The sequence below is a fragment of the Cynara cardunculus genome (genome assembly GCF_001531365.2).
Source record: "Cynara cardunculus var. scolymus isolate 2C chromosome LG 5, CcrdV1, whole genome shotgun sequence".
NCBI classification, from domain to species: domain Eukaryota; kingdom Viridiplantae; phylum Streptophyta; class Magnoliopsida; order Asterales; family Asteraceae; genus Cynara; species Cynara cardunculus.
The window spans coordinates 4246172-4268081 of NC_037532.1; the positions used below are offsets into that span (position 1 = coordinate 4246172).

A 21910-nucleotide genomic window follows, 5' to 3' on the forward strand; every position below is an offset into this window, starting at 1 on the left:
ATAATCAATTTAATTTTTTTTAATTAACATATTATATTATTATAATTTTTTTTACCATCTTATTTGTATTAATATATTATATTATTAAGTATTTGTTTTAATTATATTACAACATATTGTAATTGACTAAGTTTTGAAGATATTTTTTAGTCATTTTATATTTTTGTCAGCTAGTTTTAAATCAAATATGATTTATTCATCAGTTGATTTATCAATCATCAATTAGTTTTTTCATTTATAAAATTCTGTTGTAAACAAAAATCAATTAATGTATAAAAATGGAATGCTCAGATGCGCTGTGATTCGAAAGATCGAACGACTGTGATGACCCAGCATCACATGAGCGCAGGAGTCCTCATCGCAAATCCATAGGATGCACCAGCCGGGAATCGAACCCGGGTCTGTACCGTGGCAGGGTACTATTCTACCACTAGACCACTGGTGCTTCATGCTTAATTCACTCTATGTTATATATATAATGAAATAGGACATCTCATCATCCAACACTCGAGATATATATATATATAACGGTGACGTGGCAAAATATCAATCAAACCCGCAGGCCCAACGAACGCCCCACCCTTTAGTGTGTGAAATACGAGGTGCTGAGCAACGGTGGTCGGAGTCGGGAAATGGCGGTCACGCTGGTTTCTTGTTGTCGTCATCACCATCAATTCTTATCTTCCTTTGAAATCGCGAATCAAATTCCGAGGAACAGAATGATGAGCTCCATTCGTTGTTCTTCTCCACCATTCAATCCGGTTGTCAGGTGATTCAATCTTACTTTTCGATTGAGTTCGTACGAATTCTCAGTTTTTCAAGGGCTCAGTTATTTCAATGGCGTCTGCTCCATCAATTCCTGATTATGCAAGTTTCGTTGTAACGTTAGTGTTGATAATCTGTAGCAGATTATGCGCGTTGGATGATGTTTCCGAAAGGCTTCTGATTGTTTGTTGTCTTGTAGGCCTGAGTTGTGTATTCGTGTTGGAACTCAACTCATTCCACACCCCAAAAAGGTACGTTCGCTTACTGTACATACAAAGTTTCTTAGCCGTCGGATCAACCTTTCTTCATCAATTTCTTTGTAGGCTGCCAAAGGTGGGGAAGATGCTTTTTTTGTGAGCAGTTACAACGGGGGAGTTATTGCTGTTGCAGATGGTGTTTCTGGGTAGATTTTGTTGTTTCTTTTGATGTGTTAAGTGGACGCTTATTTCTTCTTAAAATTCCAGATAGCAACATCACCCAAAATACTGATAAGATTTGTCATTCTGAGAATACGTGGAACCCTATCAAATTACTCTTAGAAAAATCCATCAAGGAGAGAATGGAGGTTCCAACCTATATTAAGGAGAAATGGTCCAAGTCTAGCTGATGTGGACTCTAACACACCCCCTTCAACAGAGGCTAGACTGCACAGATTGTGCCAGAGTGTCGAGAGGGACCTAGACGAGTACAGGTTGTCCAAAGTATCGAGTCTCTAGAGTGGTAGACATTGGCTCTGATACCATGTAGACGGTCACTATACAAAAACCAAGCAAATGTGGACATACAACTGGGAATTAAAAAAAGATTATGTTTGATTTGTGAATATCGTCCTAAACTGCATATCCATGATCTGTAGGTGGGCAGAAAAGGATGTCGATCCTGCACAATTCTCTCGAGAACTAATGAGAAAAGCTTCGTCTTTAGTTGAGGATGAGGAGGTACCTATCCTCTCTCTCACCCTTTATTTGAGAAAAGCTTCGTCTTTGGTTGCTTATTTCTAACTCGTTTTTTCAAATTTTAGCACTGCGTTTATTGTCTTCAACTTCTTTTTTCTCGAATGTTTCTCTTATGTGCTTTCCTGCAAGTAAATCTCTTATTTTTCTATACTATGCACTAGTCGGAGGTCTTCACGGAGACAGCCGCTCTGTTAGCAGGAATATTCTAGAATGGAATCCAACTTGATCCCCAATTAAGACTGTCCTTAGATGTAGATTTTTGTAATTATCTTGTATTTGTAATTATATTTACATGGTCAATATACCTTCTTAAGGCATATTGACCATGTATATATAATTACAAATACAAGATAATTTTGGAAATATGATCATCAAAAGAATCTACAATTAAGAATAGTCTTGGGACCAAGTTGGATCCCTTTCTAGAACATTCCTGCTAACACGCTCTACTCTTTGGGTGGAAGTCAGGTTGCGTACATCTCACCCTCTCCAGACCGCACCTTCGGGTGGGATATATTGGGTTTATTTGGTTTGGTTAGGTTATTTGGTTTCGTTACAGGTTAACTACGATCCTCGGATTCTTGTTAGAAAAGCACATGCTGCCACCTCTTCCACAGGTTCAGCTACTGTGTATGTTTTGACATGTATTTCAACCGATCCCGTATCACTTAGTGCGTGCACATTTAATTCTGCTTCCAATATTTACATTAATGCTTTCGGCCTCGTAGAATCATATCCATGCTAGACAATGACGGGATTCTGAAGGTTGCCAATGTTGGGGATTGTGGACTTCGAGTTATTCGCAAAGGTCATACAAGATTTCAACATGCCGTTTAACCTTAAATACCATTAAATATCCTCCTTCTATCGATGTTCTTTATTTACTTATAGTGTTCCTATAAATCTCGAGCTTTTAGGTCAAATAATCTTTTCCACGTTTCCGCAAGAGCATTATTTCGATTGTCCATATCAGTTGAGCTCAGAAGCGGTCAGCCAGACGTATCTAGATGCCACGGTAAGAAGGTTCATAGATCTACCAACATGTAAATTACTTGTGCGACCAAAATCCTCTCGCCTTATATGCCTGCTGTAAGAATTTCTTGTATTGCAATCTGCAAATGGCTATATGAGTCCGCTCTGAGACCACGATAAATGGGCTTGGGTAGAACTCACTCCCAAAAGCTAGCTCAAAGAAGGAGGATGTCAAACCATATACATATATATATATATATATATATATAGAGAGAGAGAGAGAGACGGGTTCAAACGAGAACAAACATATCTAAGAGCATAAGCAAACGGCCGAGTTACATGTGATTTTACACTAATATCACGTACAAAATCACATGTGATTGACACGACTTTGCCCTGCAACCTGAAGTCGCGGCCAAAGTCGCGCACACACCTTTTTTGACCATTAATGTAAAATCATATGTGATTTGACTGTTTCTGTATTCTCTTTAATAGTTAGCATTCTCGTTTGATCCTCCCCCAAGGGTGGTTTCATGTGAGAACCAAAAAGAAATTGAGAATCGGAGAACCTTGACATTCATTGATGCATATATAGTAATGAATTTTAGTGGGTATATGCATCAATGTATACTTGCATATATAGTAGATATGTATTGATGAATATATTCATTGACGGAAGACATATTTTGATAGTATATATGCATCAATTAACATACGAGTTATCCAGTTTCAAATTTTTTGTGGTTCTCACATGAACATGATCCTATATATATTGAGAACTCCAAAATTTGTGAGATCTGTGAGAACTTCTACTTGAAGGTTTTGTTTCACTTGATTGTTTTCCATCTAAGTATAGTACAACATATATTTGTTTCACGACGTGTTTGTTTCATATATATTCGGCTCACGATGTGAAACTTTTTTACGTGTAATTTTTGTTTCACAAATACGCTAAAAAGGTCCACCTTGTGAGCCGAGTACATGTGAAACAAACACATTATGAAACAAATATATGTTAATCACTACATTAAATTCTAGCCATAAATGAAAAAAAAAATATCATATGAAATAGCACATGATGCACTGTTTCTCAAAGATCTCACGATTTAGAGAGTTCTCAAAAGAAGGTCCCCCTACTTTAGTACCGACATTTTCCCTGAAGGAGCTAGAAAATCATTTTTATATATTCGTATTTCTTACATTATCTATACACAACCACAGGTTACCAGTATTGATACAATGAAGGGAGATATCATCGTTATGGGTTCAGATGGGCTTTTTGATAACGTGTTCGATCATGAAATCCTATCAACGATAGCCAAACATAACGATGTCATGGAGACCGGTAACTATTTCTAGAAACTTCTTTATCAGATGTTTAGAAGCAGCCACTCAGCTTCAAGTTCCATGAATAAGCTTTGGTTTCAATGCTAGCAAAGGTATTGGCTGATCTTGCTTACAAGCATTCCGTGGACTTCTACTTCGATTCCCCATATTCGATTGAAGCCAGAACACGAGTAAGTGTTTCTTCCCGTTACTATCAGGTTCATGTCGAGTCCGTAGGCAGAGGCAATAAATAACTTGTGCACTTCTATTTCTTGCTCAGGGGTTTGATGTTCCGTGGTGGAAAAAAGTCTTGGGACAAAAGCTAACAGGCATGACCAACGAAATTTAGTACCTCTTTATATAGTTTTATCTGCTCTACTATTTGAGAGTAGAGGTTAGGTCTGCATACATTTTATCCTCCCCGAACCCCACCTCCAGGTGGAATATATTGGGTTCTTTTGTTTTGGTATATAGTTTTACCGAAGGGTTTTCACATAAACAGTTGCTCTACTCTTTGAGTGTAGAGATCAGGTTTACATACATTTTACCCTCCCCGAACCCCACCTCCAGGTGGGAAATACTGGGCCTCGTTTGGTTTGGTGTAGTCTTACTGATGGGTTTTCACATAAACAGTTCCTCTACTCTAAGGGTAGAGTTCAAGTCTGCATACATCTTACCCTCCCCAGGATATACTGGTTTCGTTTGGTTTGGTGTGAACGAGCCATAAGGATCAACTGTTATGTTCATGTGCAGGTGGAAAGATGGATGATATAACTGTAATTGTTGGAGAAGTGGTCAGCAATTGATTATATATGTTCATATTTTTTGGCTGAATTCAGATTTATTCACTATATATATTTGATTGTAAATTTTGGAGATTTTTGTAATGGATAATCATTACAACTTGTAACAAATGTGTCTTTGTAAGTTTAGTATGCCTTACACAAACTCCTCTTTACATCAGCAAGGGTTTTGGGAAAAAAACAAATGGATCCTAACCTGTGATATACAGAGCAAGTCCCGCTCTGAGTAGGGTCTAGGAGAGGTATGATGTATGCCGATATTTCTTCTAACTGATGTTTTTGTGAACACCTCTGGCTTGAGTATTACAGGTTAATAAATATTATATACTGAAAAACCACAAAAAAAAATACCAAACCTTTACAATAAAACATTGTGAAATAACCACAAGGGTGGTGCCTTCAAAAGTACCTGAAGGTCTCAGGTTCAAATCCAAAGAAAATAAAAATTCCCTTGTGGTTACAAAGGTTCAAATGCAACTCCAGGCTATCCGCAAAGCAGGTGGTCGTCCTGAGATTAGTTTGCTCGCATAACGAGTTTGGATATCCAGATTAATTAAAGATACACACTGTGAAATACAAAAAAACATTGAAATTTCACAACAAAGACATTATAAAGGTACAAAAACAAACCTTCATAGTGTTTTTGATGTAAACAATCAATGTGTTTTTGTGCCTTTACATCTGGTCACACAAAAACAGCACAAGAATCCAACCCAATAATCGTATTTGGCTGGTTTTTTAAATCATGTCTAAAATGAAACTGTTATTTCAACAATCAACCAAAAAGTGGTATCAGAGCAGTCTCGTGTGATAGCGCTTCACTCACCATTACCATATTTAGCAATAATCGTAATGATGGAAAAATTCCTACCCATAAATCTGCAAACTCGATGATAAATAATTTTGAACCCAATAAACAACAGATACAGCTGCTAATCTCACAAGCATGCCATAAACAATTATACCAACCAAGCCCGGCCTCCGTCTCGTCGATCGTCAACAAATCGACTAACGATTTTAGAGCTCCGCAATAAATACATAACGCCTTGGAATGGAAGTATGTGGGTCTCGGCTTGGAAAACTCTTTATCTTTTCTTTCTACGTGACAGCTATCCTCAATACAAGAACACGAGGAAAAAACTGAATTGTCGGTTTCTGTTTTGTAACTATCTTAAGTCATCCTGCTACTTCTGTCGTCGCTATTTAACTCTTGAAAAAACGACTTTCCAGCTTCGTAAGTCGACCAGCAGATGGCAGCAGCTGGAGCATGAAACATCATTCGTGGCATCCATCCTCTTAAAAGCCCCCTGTATCCATCTTTTTTCACAATTGTTCGTAAAACATCCCTAATAGAACCGTTCACGTATCGATCACATCCGCACACACCCTGCATTGGAAATCGACCCATTGTCAAATTTCAACTCATAAAAGAAAATATTAAATAAAGATATACCAGCGATAAATGTTGTATTTCACTACAACAAAATCGGCTTTATAGGACATCAAATATGTCTAAATGTCCTAATAGATTGTTTTATAAAACTTGAGATTATATGACCAGCAATACTGCATCCTATATAAGGGTGTTACAATAGGATGTTAGGACGTATTTACACTTTTGAAATAAAGTATCCTATTAGCTTTTTTTTATAGTCAAAAGTGTTCCATGAACAAGATCCTTTTATAGGACTATTGTTTATATAGGACATGTTTTCAGATGATGTCATATAACGTTTTATTTCAAAAGTGTTCTAAGTGTCCTGTCAACTTATTGTAACATTTTTAAATAGGACATTTATGTCATGTTTGCTAGCAGCTTAATGGGACTCGCAACTTATTCAGTCAGCTATAATGACTGTTTGATAGTGGCTTAATGGATAGAAAATGGCTCATTCAGTAAGCTTCTAGGGGAGAGCTTTATGCAAAAAACCAAGTTTTTTCCCAAATCTGCCCCTCCCAAATAAAAAACACGCTCCTTTCATCTATGAAAAAACCTTCCAAACAAAAACCTTCCAAAGCTATATAAACAGATTAATCCACACAGACAGCCTTATCCATACAAGATCTAATAGAAAACCAACCAAACAACCCCTTTAATTTGGCATTTGTTGATGCTAAACCTTATGGATTTGTTATTTAACCTGTTGATAACACTAAGGGCTAGACTCTAGAGAGAGTGCACCAGCTCATTATGATTCATACAGATCAACACAACTTTTAAGGAAATATACAATTACAAGAAACTGATAATAATAGTTGGATTCACAGAAAAACAAAGAACGATCTCAAATCAATTGTCACATTTCTGAAATAAAACCAAAAGCAATCGAAGAAGAGTGAAGAACAAGGGTAAAACGAGTTCTGATTCTATAATCCCGTCTGAGTTTCAACATCTGAAGCCACCGGATTCACAGAGCCCAAATAGATGCTTAGAAACTCATGAAATAATGTTGGATACTAATTTTTCTTTTCTGAAACCGCAAACAAGCTCACATACCTATGTCTGAACTCATTGAAGGTGGGGTTTGGGAAGGGTAAGATATACACAGACCATATCTACCCCAAAAGAGTAGAGCGGCACCGAAGATTATTGCTACAAAGTAAATAAAAAATACCAAGCCACTCTTCAGGTCCTCGGCACAAGATATGTGATGCAAATAAGATCCTGAAAAGATCTTTTTTTGTTGGATACAACCTTTTCAGGAAATATAGCTCAAACAGCGAACCTATGTGCAGATTGCAACTGATTGATTATGAAAACAAGAAACAAAAACAAAGGGTTCCGTTAAATCTCTTCCAACATCTACGAAAAATTAGCCAAGTTTCACCAAGTAAACTAACAAAACACTGATCCACAAAACTCAGCCGGATAACACTCTAATATGGTTTTAACATAGACCAAACGAACCATAACAAAGTTCCAATTATCCTTCATCGAGGTTTTTATTTCACATTTATTTGATCATTGGACCTAACATCCTTCTCCTCACATCAGCAGGGGAGGATCTTGGTGTTCATCATGCATATTAATCAAATAACATAATCAAAAGTCTTTCCTGTTAGCTTACTTAGATCCTTCCTAACCTGTCTATGAATCTTTTGGAGGGTATTCTCACATGGTATCAGAGCCAAAGTCTACCACTTTAGGGACTCCACACCCTGAGACAACATCTTTTTTACTCATCTAGCCCATTTTCGACACTATGGGACAATCTGTGTCCATCTAGCCTCCATTGGAGGGGGCGTGTTAGAATCCCACGACTTGGACCATTTCTCCTCGTATATTTTGAAACCTCCCTTCTCTCCTCAAAGGATTTTTGGGAGAGGAAATCTGGTGGTTACACATATTCTTACAATATACTAGAAGAATAGGTAGGTTTTCCAGTAAAAACGAACAAGAGGTGAATCTTCCATTTATAATATCAATGGGCCTGTTTCAAGACATAACCAGCTACTTGATGTCTCTGAGCCAAAGCTAGCTCATCAGAACTAGCGAATTTGCCTAGAGTTTCACCTTCTTGTTGCTTCTATGCCTTAAGTTACAAATCTTTTAACTTCTTCTCTATGAACCCAGAAGAGTTTATTTTCTACTCGAGTTACTCATAAGAAGATTTTGAAGCACAAACTATAGCTTAACATTCAGACAAGTGCCAGACCCATATGAGGGTGTGGCATTCACTTTTGTCACTATGAACTTAAACCAAACCAAACCAAACCAAATGGACACAGTAAATACCATTCGAAAGAAGGGTCTGGAAAGGGTGAGATGTATGCAGACTTGGCTTGTACCCCAAAGAGTAAAGTAGTTGTTTCTGTGAAGACCCCCGCTTGTGCAAGAGTGTGAACAAACAAGTAGAAGGAATAAAGATTAGCAGGTGGTGAATGAAGCACAAGAAAAATATGTAGTCACTATCAACTTATGGATGGAAAATGCTTGACATTTACAATGTTCCCAAGCTTTCGCAAGGTGATATTAGGAATTGGACTAAGAGATATTGATAAATGTATAACCTTCCAAAAACATGCAACAGTTAAACTTTTTTTTTTCTTACTAGTTAACTTCTCTTAAAAGCAGAGGTCATGTCAGCATACATCTTACCCTCCCCAAACCCCACCTCCAAATGGGATTTACTGGGGTCGTTTGGTTTGGTATTTGCCCTGCGTTAGCCCCACTTATTTTCTAGACCTAGTGCCTGTTCAAATTGATTAACAAATATTTACTCATCCTCTAGTGACCAATCCAACATTCATGAGACAATTTACTCTTCAAAAACCATGAAGGCATCAATTACACATTTTGATGATGATATCAGCACTAAAACTACATCAAATTATAATCGATCAATGAAGGGTACGACCTAAATATTGTGAAGAACACATTATGATGATGATATCAGCACTAAATATCCCTAAAACAGAATTTCATAATGATATCAGCACTGAGATTGTAAAGAATTGAGCTTTCATAAACATAAATGTTCTTCCCTAAAACAGATTTTCGTTCTTGAATAACCAATGGAACAATTAACAGAATGCTGTTTCTTTCGAAGAAAGATGAATTTGAAATACCTGACACTGCAGTTGAGTTTTCACAACATCAAGTGGAGTAGTCACGGCAGCAGCCAATGCCCCTGCCGCTGCTCCGGCCGTAGCATGAACCACCAACCGTTCATCGCCGGCGATGTCCGGCGAAACTCCCAATAACCCCCTCTTCGCCGCCTCATAGGTAGCAAAGTGTACCGCCGTGAAAGGCGCATTCATCAAAATCGTGGTCCGATACGAAGCATAAAAAGCCCCAAAACCTTCTTCTTTCAAAACCGTTCTCACACAATCGAAAACACCCTTATACGGACTTCCGCTACCTAACTGCAACCTCTGCTTCACCATATCCATCGGAGTAAACACCGCATCACTTGCCACCGTCGCGAAAACCCCCGCCGCCGCATGGGCCACCGGATTATTAGGGTGTTGCCTCGAAAACGCCTCTTTACACATCTCGTATACAGAAAAATAAACAGCGTGTGCCGGACCTGCACCAAGTCCCATCGCTCCGATTCCACGGTAAAGGCCGGCGGGACCATCCGACTTGAGTATCGACTGGAGAGCTTGTCGGAGCCCCACAGATTTAATCGGGCATGATCCTAATACTTGCATACGGGTTTTAATTGTGTCAATTGGGAACATGGCCATGTGTTCCACCATGCCGGCGATGGACCCAGCGATCATAAACTGCCAAAAGTGAAGGCCATCGTGCGCCGGCGAAACGGTGATTTCCGGGTGATAATCTGGTGGTTGTGGGATCGGTATAAGATCAGATTTCTTGAATTTCGCTGCTTCCGTCGTCGCCATCGAAAAGAATAAGAAAGAAAATCGAAATTATAACACAAATAATAAGGGAATTTTCGGACAAAAACCTTAAATTAGGGTTTTGACATGGTTTTTTCCGATTCGAGATATCTGATATCTCCCACAAACTCGTAGAGAGGGGCATGAGTAATTACACAAATGGTCCCTAAACTATTTCTATCTTCAAGTTTTGGTCCTTTATTTATCTCCAATTTCATCATCGTACTTTAATTTTCTATTTTCTTTTTTTTAAGATTTGTTAAATATAAGGGTTTTTAGCATATTTTGAATGAAAATTTGGGTTTTTAGATACTTATATATTATATTATACAAAATCAAAAAAAAATTATTTTTATTTTTATTAATTATTATTTAATACCTTTAACTAAACACTTTTTTATATTATATACAATTTAAACAAAAGTTCTAAAAACAATTTATTAAACATTATATATATAATTTAATAATGTGTAATTCGTTAAATCTCAAATTTACAAATTATTTATGTATAAATATAAATTTTTAAACTCTAAACATGATAATCATTAAGTCTAAAATGCTTTATCTTAAAAAAATACTTAATTAATTTAAACTATAATAAGGTACATATTTATTTTTTTTAATTTATAACATTTAAATATAATAAAATTTGTATTAAAAAAATTATTCCAAAAAAACTACATTTTTTTAATCTTTAATTTGACATCAACATCGATATATTTTTTTCAGATTTTATTTTACTAGTTCTTCAAAAAAATTAGTTTAATGAGAAACTGCATTAATTTTATTCACGGTTTATAAAAAATAGTATATTCCACTACATCGCACATATATATATATAGCTAGCTATTTTTAAAGAGACTACGTTTTTTATTCTGATGAGTAAGTATTTTTCTAATCATATTAACGATACAAATTATTTATTATGTATTTTAAAATGTAAGGGTTATGTTTATGATTTAATTACAAAATAATTCTTGAAATTTATTGATATTACTTGGTAAGATATATTTTAGTGCCTTTTTTGTATTTTTAACAAGTATAACGGTGATTTATTATAAAAGTACGAAATTTACTGTTTAAAATTTAAGTACCTATTGACCAAGACTCAGGAGAGATGGGAAAGACTCTTCTTGAAAACTGTAACCAACAGTTGTTGAAAGTGTAAACTGTAACAAACAACAATGTCTGGAATCTAAGTGGCATTTGTCCGATAGAACATTGACGTAATATAAGATATGGGTTCCAAGTTAGTCCCACCTACAATGTGACGAAAATGTCCACTTGGAACTATGAGCCAACCACTTTTAATAGGTGACACTAAACTATAATCAGCTATAATTTCATGTTTAAACAGATATGTTTCATCAGGTATTGCTCTAGTGTATCGTAATTGGACGATTGAGATGGATAGAAAACTTAGGGTCACATTTCAATAAATTTTCAAGTTGTTTAGCTTGAGATGGGTATTTTGGTAAAATTTCAAATAGTTCAAGTTGGATTCAAAGTCACCATAATTGTCTTGTGTGCTTAAGTTGGGATCCAAGTTTTTAGGGTTATTTAAATGGTTTCACTAGAATTCAAATTAGGCTCCAAGTTCTTAGGGTTATTCAAGTGGTTTTGCTAGAATTCTAATTGGGCTTCAATTTGAAGCAGTGTCTTGTTGGCCCAACAAAAAAAAGAAAATGGACTAGAAAGAAACCCAAATTAGAGATGGTCAAATGGGCCCGGTCCGATCTGGGATCGGCGAAGGACCAAGACCGGGACCGACTTAGGACCAGCTGGGCCCAGGACCGATTGGGACTGGTTTGGAACCGTCGGTTAAGGACCGGTTATGGTTTTCATCCAAAAACAAGGTCTAGCCCCGCCCGGCCCGAGACCGGTTATGAGCATCATTGTTCCAATGCGGGACCGATTTAGTCCCAGTCAGACCTGGCCCGGGAATGGTTTTTGGCCATCACTAACCCAAACTAAAAACAAAGTGCCATAATCTTAATTTTACTTGTTTTGCAAGAATTCTATCATTTCAAAAATAATAAGTTATGATTATTTTCCATATATACAAGATTCTAATTAGGATAGTATATATCTCAATTGAAATAATAATTTTTTGATTTTGAGAGATTTTCAAATATCCGGTTTCATCTCGTTTCCGTCTTCCATCAATTTTGCTCTGATTATAAGACATCGGTAACTTGGCCTTCGAAATTGTAAACCAACCCAAGAAAAAGAAAGTCGGGCTTTAGTCGCCACTGAAATGACTTTAAAAGATTGAGGCATGATTTCTTTCGCCTTGAAATCGAAGAGTTTTACAAGATCAACCACTGTATCTAGGAAACAATTAGCATTTAGCTTGAAACAATATTTAATAAGATTACTTAAAAAACCTAATTCGTCATCATTGGCAAAAAAAAAAAAAAAAAAAAGGGTTTTCTTGTCCCATAAGATCCCACTCAGTCTATGTTACATGTCGAGTCAAACGTGAACGGTGAAACAGAGGGTTCTATTTTTGTCATATCATGTTCAATCTCAGACACCAAAAGCATAGTTGATTCGATAACACATTTAATCATTAACGTTTATGTGTTAACATATTATCGTCAAGTACATTGATAACATACATCAATCAGTTATTTCGACTATTTAACATGTCACTGATAAATGAGTCGATATCTTTTTTAGCTGACCCTCCTTCATTGGTTGCTTGTCGACATATCTTCTGAACTTCTCTTGCCCTTTTACGCATCTCTTTTCCTTCTTCGCTTTCATGATCCATGAAACTCTTTACGAGTTTCGCGATTTCTTCTCGAGTGACCAAACTACCCTCGTAGTCACTCACCCTCTTTCCCATTTTCCAATCTTGAACGATCATCTTACTATTTGGAACTTGATCCCAAAATAAGGGAAATGTGAGCATTGGCACCCCTGAATAAGCACCTTCTTTGGTCGAATTCCACCCGCAATGTGACCAAAATGCCCCTACGGAACTATGGCACAACACTCGTAATTGCTCACACCAAGGTATAACAATCCCTTTTTCGTCATTTTTGTGTTTAAACCGAGACGTCTCGCCACGTGCAATCCACATGTATCGTACACCGCTCTCATGTACACCCGTGATGATTTCTTCCAATTGGGCATTTGAGACCGAGAGAAAACTCCCTTGTGAGATGTACAACACAGAAGCCTCGGGTTGTCGGTTTAACCATTCCAGATAGTCAGGGGTATTTTCGTCTTTTTTCCAGACAGAGGTATTTTCGTCCTTTTCAACATCAAAGTATGGTATCGATGGCCCAATAGCATATACAGGTAATAAAAGCTCTGATTTTAAGGCATCGAGCACTTTGGCTTCCAGCTCGTAAACCGACACGAAAAGAAGAAACCGAGCTTTAGCCGCCATTAAAATGGCTTGCAGAGCTATCGGAAAAACTTCTTTCCCCTTGCCATTGAAGCATGTCAAAAGATCAAGCACCCGTATCGGAGGGATTCCGGGTAGGTAATCTATCTCTTCCTCCACTTTTTCTGCACAATTTCGAATCAAGCTTCACATTGTATCATGGATCTCCAAGAAATTGAAAAAGACAAATCGGGTACACTATAACAAAGTTGGTTTAGGAGTAAAAAATTCCAAAGTGTCCTAATAATTAATAAACCGTTTTATAAAACTTAATTTTATATGACCAAAAAATAAAGCTTTTTCTTATTAACCTGGATATCCAACTCGCTATGCGAGCCGACTAATCCAGGACGACCACCTGCTTTGTAGATAGCCCGAAGTCTATCGCATTTGAATCTCCGTGACCACAAGAGAATTTTTATTTCTTCTTGGATTTGAACTTGAAACATCTTGATAGCTCAAACCAATCAAACATCACCCTTATAATTGAAAATTAGCTATTTTAGGACATTATTGAAAGAAAGAAAAAAAGTCAAATAAAAAGAGAGGTTTATCACGTCCTATAAAATAACTAATAAGATGATTTGTATTAAAAGTGTTTTAAAAAATTCGTTAAAACGTCTAAAAAATTCATTAAAACGTCTAAAATTTTTGTTAAAACCCTAAACCTTTATTATAGTACGCTTTATTTTTTGGTATAAACCCAATTTTATTGTAGTGTAATTTCAAACGGTGGTGACAAACCACGTCGTATTAGTACCTGAGAAATTATCTCCGACATGGCCGTTTTGAAGGAGGAGATCGTAATGATAAGACATGGAGAAGACAGTCGCCGACATTGTGAAGAACGAAGCCACCGGAATATTCATCCGTTTGCCGAGATTTAATACCCACATAAGGTAAGTATCGTATATAAGCACCGTCGCCGGAACTTCCATCCGGCGGAGTAACTGCTCAACCGGATCCTCTAATTTTGTGAGGGTGGATTTGTAGAAGCCAGCGAAGTCAGAGCCCCGGTTAACCTCCGACGGGATAACGTTAGGGATGGTGGCAAATCGGATGCTAGTTGGTTTGGGGTCGGAGGCGATGAATCCCAGCCATTCCTCGGTGACAACGACGGTGATAAGGAAGTCGGAAGGGCGGGCGAGAGCAATGAGTTTACAGAGGTTGATCATGGGGTTGATATGGCCTCTGCCGGGGTATGGTATAGCCACCACATGGCAGCTGATGGAGTCCGCCATTGGAGAGTTGATGTGGGCGGTGGGTGGTAACTGGTAAGTGGGCGGTGTTGGATATGTGGCGGATTTTGATTCTATCAACTTGACTCTCCTTTTTCCCAAACTACATCGTATCATATTATTCATTAAAAGTCAGTGAATTTATTACATGAAAAAGTAATATACTTTAACTTGATTTTTATTTTGGGTAACATACTTTTAAAACTTTCATTTTGGTACCTAAGATGTAAAGTTTTAACCATATAAGTACTCGGGTAACTGGTTGAATTATTAACCGATTATCATACTGATGTGTCGAGTGATATGGTATCCAACTCGGTATTATTTGTTGACCTGATCAATAACGTGGATTTTTTTAAATCTAAAATTAGTCTTTTTTTAGTCTAAAATTAGTCTTCACTGGGTTACCCGGGTACTTAAATGTTTAAAATTTTACATCTTAGGTACCAAAATGAAAGTTTTGAAAATACGTTACCCAAAATAGGAATCAAGTACAAGTACGTTATTTTTTCATGCAATTTGCCCTTTTATCAAAATAACAGTTTGTGTTTAAATTTACTAAAATAGCTAAACGTCTATAAAACTCACGTCTGTAATTACGGATCCGGTTAAACGACAAAAAAAATTATACTTTCAACCCCTGTCTCTATTTTGATAAACTTTATAAAAAAGTGGTTAAGAGTTGAAACCAAACAGTAAAAATGACTATTTTAATTAGAGATGCTCAAAAACCCGACCAACTCGATCAACCAAACGCCAAATAACTCAACCCGAAGCAACCTGATATCTAATTGAGTTGTAAAATTTTCAAACCGTAGGTATTGGGTGATATTGGGTTACTATTATTTGAACTCAATTCAATCCGATGAACCCGATATCCTTTTATTCTTGGATTTAATATGATTGTTGAATTTTTATTAGTACATAAATTAGACAATTACATTATCACGTACGTTCTTCATATGTACGTATTTTCAATCTATTCACATCTCTATATAACTCATTCGTATATATGTTTAGTAATTGTGAACATATATATGTAAATTGAGAAAATTAACCGAATGTGATATACTTAAAAAATATGAATAAGTTGTATCAAATGGTTGATGAGGGAAAAAAATTATGAGTAGAAAAATAACATATTTAAGGTTTGAAAAATATTTTAATGTACCAAAGTATCAACCCGACCAACCCGTACGGTTTGGGTTGAGTTGGGTTGCGTTGTGTTAAGATTTTTCAAACCGTAAGCATCAGATTGGGTTGTTTAAATGTCTTCAACCCAATCAATTCAACTCATAAGCATCCTTAATTTTAATTAATTTTCCTAAAGAAGTAAAATGTTTTTTTTTTTAAATATATCATGTCCCAATTCAAAATAAATTTAAATTTATTGGTTTTGAGATTACAATATAGATTTATTATTAAAATATTTAATTTTTTATAAAATATTATTTTCCTTTTTTATACATTTAATTTCAAGAATTTTTTATTGATAAAAAAATTAAAAAATAATTTCTCTTTTATGTATAATTATTTTTTGGAAAATTTCACATTTTATCTCAAGTTAAGAGAATACTTTGGAACAAAAATCCCTTAAAATTTTTGTTAGAGAACTAATGAAAATGCTTTTATCTCATGTTTAATTATTTAAATAAGAAAAATAAAAATGTTGAAAACATATGGATAGATTATAGATTCATAAACAAGCATTTGGTCCCTAAAGTTCAATTAGATTAGGGAAAAGAACTCAGAGAACTGAGTATTTATCCGTTTGATTTCTTGCTAGTTGTAAGTTCGTCGACGCGGGGTGTTCGAATTCTAATCGCGGGTATTGGTAGAGAAGAAAGGGCTGGCCACCCCGAGCGGTATGCGGGTTATATGTTTTCATACAATGTTGCTCCAATCTGACATAGTTGGAGAGAGTTGCTTTGTCTTTGTATTCAATGAGTGATTCTCCTTTCTGATCTTGCTTTCCTGCCTTATAGAACTGTATCTTGCATTGCAGGTGACGACGATGTCGAGTTGACGGCAGAGAAAGACCGGGAATTCAGGTGGTGCCTACGGTAGGATCCATCATCTTGGCGCAAATTCTTTGGTATTTCATGATTATCAAAAGCCAAATCGGGGAAACCCACAAGCAGAACATGGAATCTCATATGGGTTATTGGTAAAAGAAAATGTAGGTTTACATATGCATCTTCATATGTTAATAATTGGTAAAAAGGTAGCTAAATAAATGTGAGTTCACATATGCATCTTCAAATGAATTTTTCCGGGTTTATCAATGATTCACAAATTTCTTCTTACATTCTCAACTTTTTTGTTTTTTATTTGAACCATAATATACAGTACAATATGAGTAAACAAAAATATGTTGTAACTCGAAAAAAAATCATATATAACACAATAGTAAACAAATAATAAATACATGAATATTATTGAAAAATATATATATAAGTTAAAATAGAAAAAAAATATTTTTAGATATTTTATCTGATATTAAAAATGGTATAATAGGTGTAGATGAATTATTGTTTATACCAGTTTTACATTATTTTGATAATCTTAATCACATCTTGTATTTTGTGTCCTCTATTTACGTAAACAAAAAGACTTTTTTTTTCTTACCGTCATGTCTTATCTTGTCACGTATAAAATTGTACCAGACATAAATATAACATTGTACCAAACATAAATACGTTACATCAAACACACCCAAACAAAAGTACAAAACCTTTTTTACCCTCCAAGTAAAATCATGTGTTTGACACGCATCAAACTAATGTAAATGTTTACCCAATATCCGTTTACCGTTAAGAGTCATTATAATTCATTTTACTGAGTAAGATTGTAGTACATCAAAATGATACCATATGCAACAATTTACCCGGTAAACGCTTATGCGGGTAAGAGTCTCCATCCTTATTTATCGAGTAATACTCCATTTTTATCGTTGCTCTTACCGAGTAAAATTTTTTACTTTTGTCATGTTAATTCGGTAAAGAAATTACCCAATAAACACTTACAAAACTAATTTTCCTTCAAATTTTTTAGTTGTAATCCTTTTAGAAACATGTTTCTTAGAATTTTTTTTTATTAAACTGGATATTCAATCCACTATACGAGCCGACTAGTTTTAGGACGACCTTCTTCTTTGCGGGTAATCTGGAGTCACCATATTTGAACATCCGTGGCTACAAGGGGATTTTTATTTCTTATTGGATTTGAACTTGGGACCTCTAGCACTTTTGATATTTGGAGCCCAAGCTCAAATAAAAAATATTATTATTTTATTAAAACGCAAGAATACATGTATCACATTGGAAATTTCAGTTAGTCACATGTAATATTATATCAAAGGGCCTGGCAACTTTTGTTTAATTTGAAAGTACTTCGTAATCAAATGTGATTAATTATAGTAAAAGAGTGTTCATGTGTTTTTATAAAATGAATGTGTTGTCGTTTAAACCCACCTAACCACCCTCTATGTGTGTGTGTGTGTGTGTGCGCGCGCATCGTGAGATCTATGTGAACCATAGCATCATGTGCTATTTATAAATAATTTTTTTTCACGTAATAGCTCGAACTTAATGTTGCAATTAAAATATATATCTATACTATATTATAAAGCATTTTATGCATGAAGTACTGTGTATTAATGCATATTACTTAAAATTTAAGATTACAAGTAATTGTGCGCAAGTACAACTTATTAAAGCTTCATGTTTGAATTCGTATAACTAACTGCATATAAACATAATCAAATACAGGATAAACATCTCATTTTGAATATAAAAAATCTAAAATATAATTAGGATAATCATTGAGTTCTAACAGAATCATTATCTTTATAAAATTTTATTGTTAAGCCAAAAAAAATACTTCACTAAATCGTAAAAACATTATCTTTCTCAGAACCACATAAATCGTATTATATCAACAGAGACAAAAAATAAAAACGAAACATTAAAATGAAGATATATCTCGTTGCATTGTTCGAGTACTCTTCTAGTTTTTTATAAAGTGCTTGTTTCACATTAACTCGGTTCACAAAAGAAATTTTGGCGTGTTTGTGAAACAAAAAATAGACGTAAAAAATTTCACATTATGAACCAAATACATATGAAAACAAACACATTGTGAAACAAATATATGTTAATCAATACATAAATATACTTAGAGATTAAAAATTCATATAAAATAAAACCTTAGATAGCAGTTCTATATTGATCTCATAAAATTTAGAGTTCTTAAATGATTAAATTCACCTACACATATGTGTGTGTTTGGTTTTTTTGGGGGGGGGGGGGGGGGGTTCAACTTAGTTAAATATTTAGGCATGTAGCCAAACGTTATTTTGAGAAGTGATAAATATTTAATAAATAAAGAAGTGATCATAACCCTTCACACGATCAAGGTTGGATTTGACTGGTCAATAAACAAAAGATCAACTATTCTCAAAATCTCACTCAAAAGGTCGGAACTTACCGAATAAGGAATTTCACTACCTTAGGACCGTCATAGTTACGACCGCCGTTCATCGGGGCTTTGGTCGTCGACTCCCCAAAATGCATTGAGGCGCAACAGTTTGCTGTACGTCTAGGGGTACAACACTGGACCTCGTTTCTGAATATTGTATTGCAGTTTTGATTGGTCAAAAATTGCGGATATGCAAAAAATTAGAGGTAATAGTTTTGTAACTTTTACAAATAGATGACAAACGAATTCATATGTGAACCTATGTGATTCACATATGTACTATATATTTTAACTTTGAACCTGTGCAATTCACATATTTTAACCGATTCACATATGAACTAATTAACTAATTCACATATAAACTAATTAACTGATTCACATATGAACCCATACGATTCACTTATAAACTAATTAACAAATTCATTTATAAACTTATTGGTTCATATATGAATCAGTAGTTCACATGTGAACTAATTAACAGGTTCACATATGGACATATCGTTTATATGTGAATCACATGGATTCAAATATAAATTTGTTTGCCACTATTTTGTAAAAAATATGAAACTACTCCTCCATTTTCCACATACCAATGCAAGGAATTACCGGTGCTTCACAGTAAAAGCTGCAAATATTGACCAGATAAAAGGATAAGATCACTCTTTTACTTCATCAAATATTTACCACTTCTCAAATGAACCTTCCACACTATCATCAAACTAAATAACTTTCAAGTTGTTTTGACGTCAAACCATATAATGATTGACTCAGATTCTCTTGCATTTTGATTATTATTTAGAAGTAGCAAATAGTTTCCGTTTTAAATAAGCTCCGGTGTCGAACTATTACCAAAATATGCCCAGGTATTTAACTACTACAAAAATTTGCACAAAAATCAATGTATTATAAAAATATGCTCAGGTATCTAAGTACTACAAAAATATGATCCAGTATCTAACTCCTATACAAATATAGTTGATTATCAAACTATTACAAAAATATGCTCAAGTATCGAACAACTATAAAATATGCTCAAAAATATGTCCAAGTATCGAGTTACTACAAGAATATGCTTAACTATCGAGTTACAACAAAAATATGCTCAAGTATCAAACTACTAGAAAAATATGTTTGATTATTTAACTATTCCAAAAATATGCTCGATTATTGAACTATTACAAAAATATGCTTATATATAGAACTATTACAAATGTTCTCAGAGTATCAAACTATTACACAAATATGCTCCAATATCAAACAACTACAAAAAATATGCTCGATTATCGAATTATTGCCAAAATATGCTTGATTATTAAAATATTACAGAAATATGCTCAAGTATCAAACTACTACAAGAACATGCTCAAGGACCGAACTACAACAAAAATATGCTTAAGTATTGAACTCCTACAAAAAAAACGATCGGAAATATTTCAAAAATATTATCATGTGTCAGGCTATTAAATAAATATGCTTATGTACTGAACTATTACAAAAATATGCTCAAGTATCGAAATACTACAAAAATATGCTTGATTATTGAACTATCCCAAAAATATGCTCCGTTATTGAGCTATTACAAGGATATGCTTACCTATCGAACTATTACAAAAATATGCTCAAATAAAACGACTACAAAAAATAGGCTCAAGTAACGAACTATTATAGATGAACGACTCATCAATATCTTGTTATAAATCTATTTTTTTTTTTTAAAACAATTGTTTTTTTCATAAAACTCAGCAAAAAAGTAAAATGTGTTTCACCGCCCTGAGATAGATCTGATTTTTTTTCTCAATAGTTGCTTGTTCATTTATGCGTCAAGGATACATTTTTAATCTTGATCAAGCAAAAAAAATGATTGATCTTACATTCCGTTATATTGCAGCGGGTACATAACTAATATGTGTGTGGTAAGTGTGGTTTCAATCTTAATACAAAAAAATATCTGATAAACAACAATTTTCAGCCAACACTTACTTGAGTCAAACCTTTTATCCAAGTGAGACCTCGTACCTCAGTTAGAAAGGGGCCGTTTACCAAACGTTTACTCGGGTAATTATTTACTGGTAAAATTCAACACTATCACTTCTTTACAAGGTAAGATTTTAGTCCACAAAAATGGTATTGTATGTAACAATTTACCTGGTAAAACGTTAACCGTGAAAACCGATCATATTTAAGCTCGAATTTTACCAGTATTCTCATCATTTTTAAAAACGATTCAGATTTACAAGAGTTCTCTAATTATATGTATAAAATAAAATTTCAATTTAAAATTAAAATTAAAATATGTTAAAATCTTTTTTTATTAAATTCTGTCATTTTTATTTAAATTTAATTTTTCGGATTTCAAATTTTCTTATTTATTTATTTTATTTATGCATGTAGAGAAATCCGTTAATGCAAAAACGTGATGTATATAAGAGGGATTGAATCAACTTGCCAATAACCTTGAGAGCAATTAGCAAATAGAAGAGTGAAAATAGCAAGCCGCCGGCCGGAAACGGGAAAGAGGGAAAGGTGTTGGATACGGCGGCGTTGCGACTGTCACCGGTGAGCAATCCATTGGTTGGGCTGTCGATCGCCTGTGTAAACGACCTATTGGTTTGTTATCACAGACTGTAA

The 21910-nt window shown here is 34.8% G+C and overlaps 3 protein-coding genes, 1 non-coding gene and 1 pseudogene across 7 annotated transcripts; 1 reads left to right on the plus strand and 4 right to left on the minus strand.

Annotated features, from left to right (window-relative positions):
* Nucleotides 1–283: 283 nt before the first annotated feature.
* Nucleotides 284–364, minus strand: LOC112513876 (annotated as a pseudogene).
* A 10-nt stretch (nt 365–374) lies between these two features.
* Nucleotides 375–445, minus strand: TRNAG-GCC. Its single transcript has one exon. It is a non-coding gene; the product is annotated as a tRNA-Gly (tRNA).
* A 115-nt stretch (nt 446–560) lies between these two features.
* LOC112512448 (probable protein phosphatase 2C 26) lies at nt 561–4925 on the plus strand. 3 transcript variants are annotated; one of them, XM_025118416.1, is made up of 11 exons: nt 581–769; nt 965–1016; nt 1089–1168; nt 1622–1703; nt 2281–2351; nt 2450–2529; nt 2639–2736; nt 3915–4038; nt 4128–4210; nt 4300–4348; nt 4773–4925. In XM_025118416.1, the coding sequence occupies exons 1-11, from the start codon at nt 633–635 to the stop codon at nt 4823–4825; spliced, it is 909 nt and encodes a 302-aa protein (XP_024974184.1). In that variant the 5' UTR covers nt 581–632; the 3' UTR covers nt 4826–4925. The 3 variants fall into 3 exon arrangements, with proteins under 3 accessions (XP_024974185.1, XP_024974184.1, XP_024974186.1); XM_025118418.1 differs by having other exon boundaries at nt 622–769; nt 965–1013; nt 1087–1168; XM_025118417.1 differs by lacking the exons at nt 4300–4348; nt 4773–4925 and having other exon boundaries at nt 561–769; nt 4133–4210.
* LOC112512447 (mitoferrin-like) lies at nt 803–10260 on the minus strand. Of its 2 annotated transcripts, none has more exons than XM_025118415.1 (2): nt 9392–10260; nt 803–859 (listed from the first exon to the last, which is right to left on the minus strand). In XM_025118415.1, the coding sequence occupies exons 1-2, from the start codon at nt 10169–10171 to the stop codon at nt 830–832; spliced, it is 810 nt and encodes a 269-aa protein (XP_024974183.1). In that variant the 5' UTR covers nt 10172–10260; the 3' UTR covers nt 803–829. The 2 variants fall into 2 exon arrangements, with proteins under 2 accessions (XP_024974183.1, XP_024974181.1); XM_025118413.1 differs by lacking the exon at nt 803–859 and adding an exon at nt 5717–6209.
* Nucleotides 10261–12709: 2449 nt separating this feature from the next.
* LOC112513141 (UDP-glycosyltransferase 87A1-like) lies at nt 12710–14874 on the minus strand. The gene is made up of 2 exons (XM_025119301.1): nt 14326–14874; nt 12710–13690 (listed from the first exon to the last, which is right to left on the minus strand). Exons 1-2 carry the CDS (start codon nt 14804–14806, stop codon nt 12795–12797), a joined length of 1377 nt encoding a protein of 458 aa, XP_024975069.1. The 5' UTR covers nt 14807–14874; the 3' UTR covers nt 12710–12794.
* Between the last annotated feature and the right edge of the window lie 7036 nt (nt 14875–21910).

Coding starts and splice junctions, on each gene's coding strand:
- LOC112512448 (XM_025118416.1), top strand. CDS start 633: ATGGCGGTCACGCTGGTTTCTTGTTGTCGTCATCACCATCAATTCTTA. Junction 1,017..1,088: donor TCATTCCACACCCCAAAAAG/GTACGTTCGCTT, acceptor ATTTCTTTGTAG/GCTGCCAAAGGTGGGGAAGA. Junction 4,211..4,299: donor CGATTGAAGCCAGAACACGA/GTAAGTGTTTCT, acceptor TTTCTTGCTCAG/GGGTTTGATGTTCCGTGGTG.
- LOC112512447 (XM_025118413.1), bottom strand. CDS start 10,171: ATGGCGACGACGGAAGCAGCGAAATTCAAGAAATCTGATCTTATACCG. Junction 6,210..9,391: donor AAACTCAACTGCAGTGTCAG/GTATTTCAAATT, acceptor TTTCCAATGCAG/GGTGTGTGCGGATGTGATCG.
- LOC112513141 (XM_025119301.1), bottom strand. CDS start 14,806: ATGGCGGACTCCATCAGCTGCCATGTGGTGGCTATACCATACCCCGGC. Junction 13,691..14,325: donor TGTCGGAGATAATTTCTCAG/GTACTAATACGA, acceptor GAAATTGTGCAG/AAAAAGTGGAGGAAGAGATA.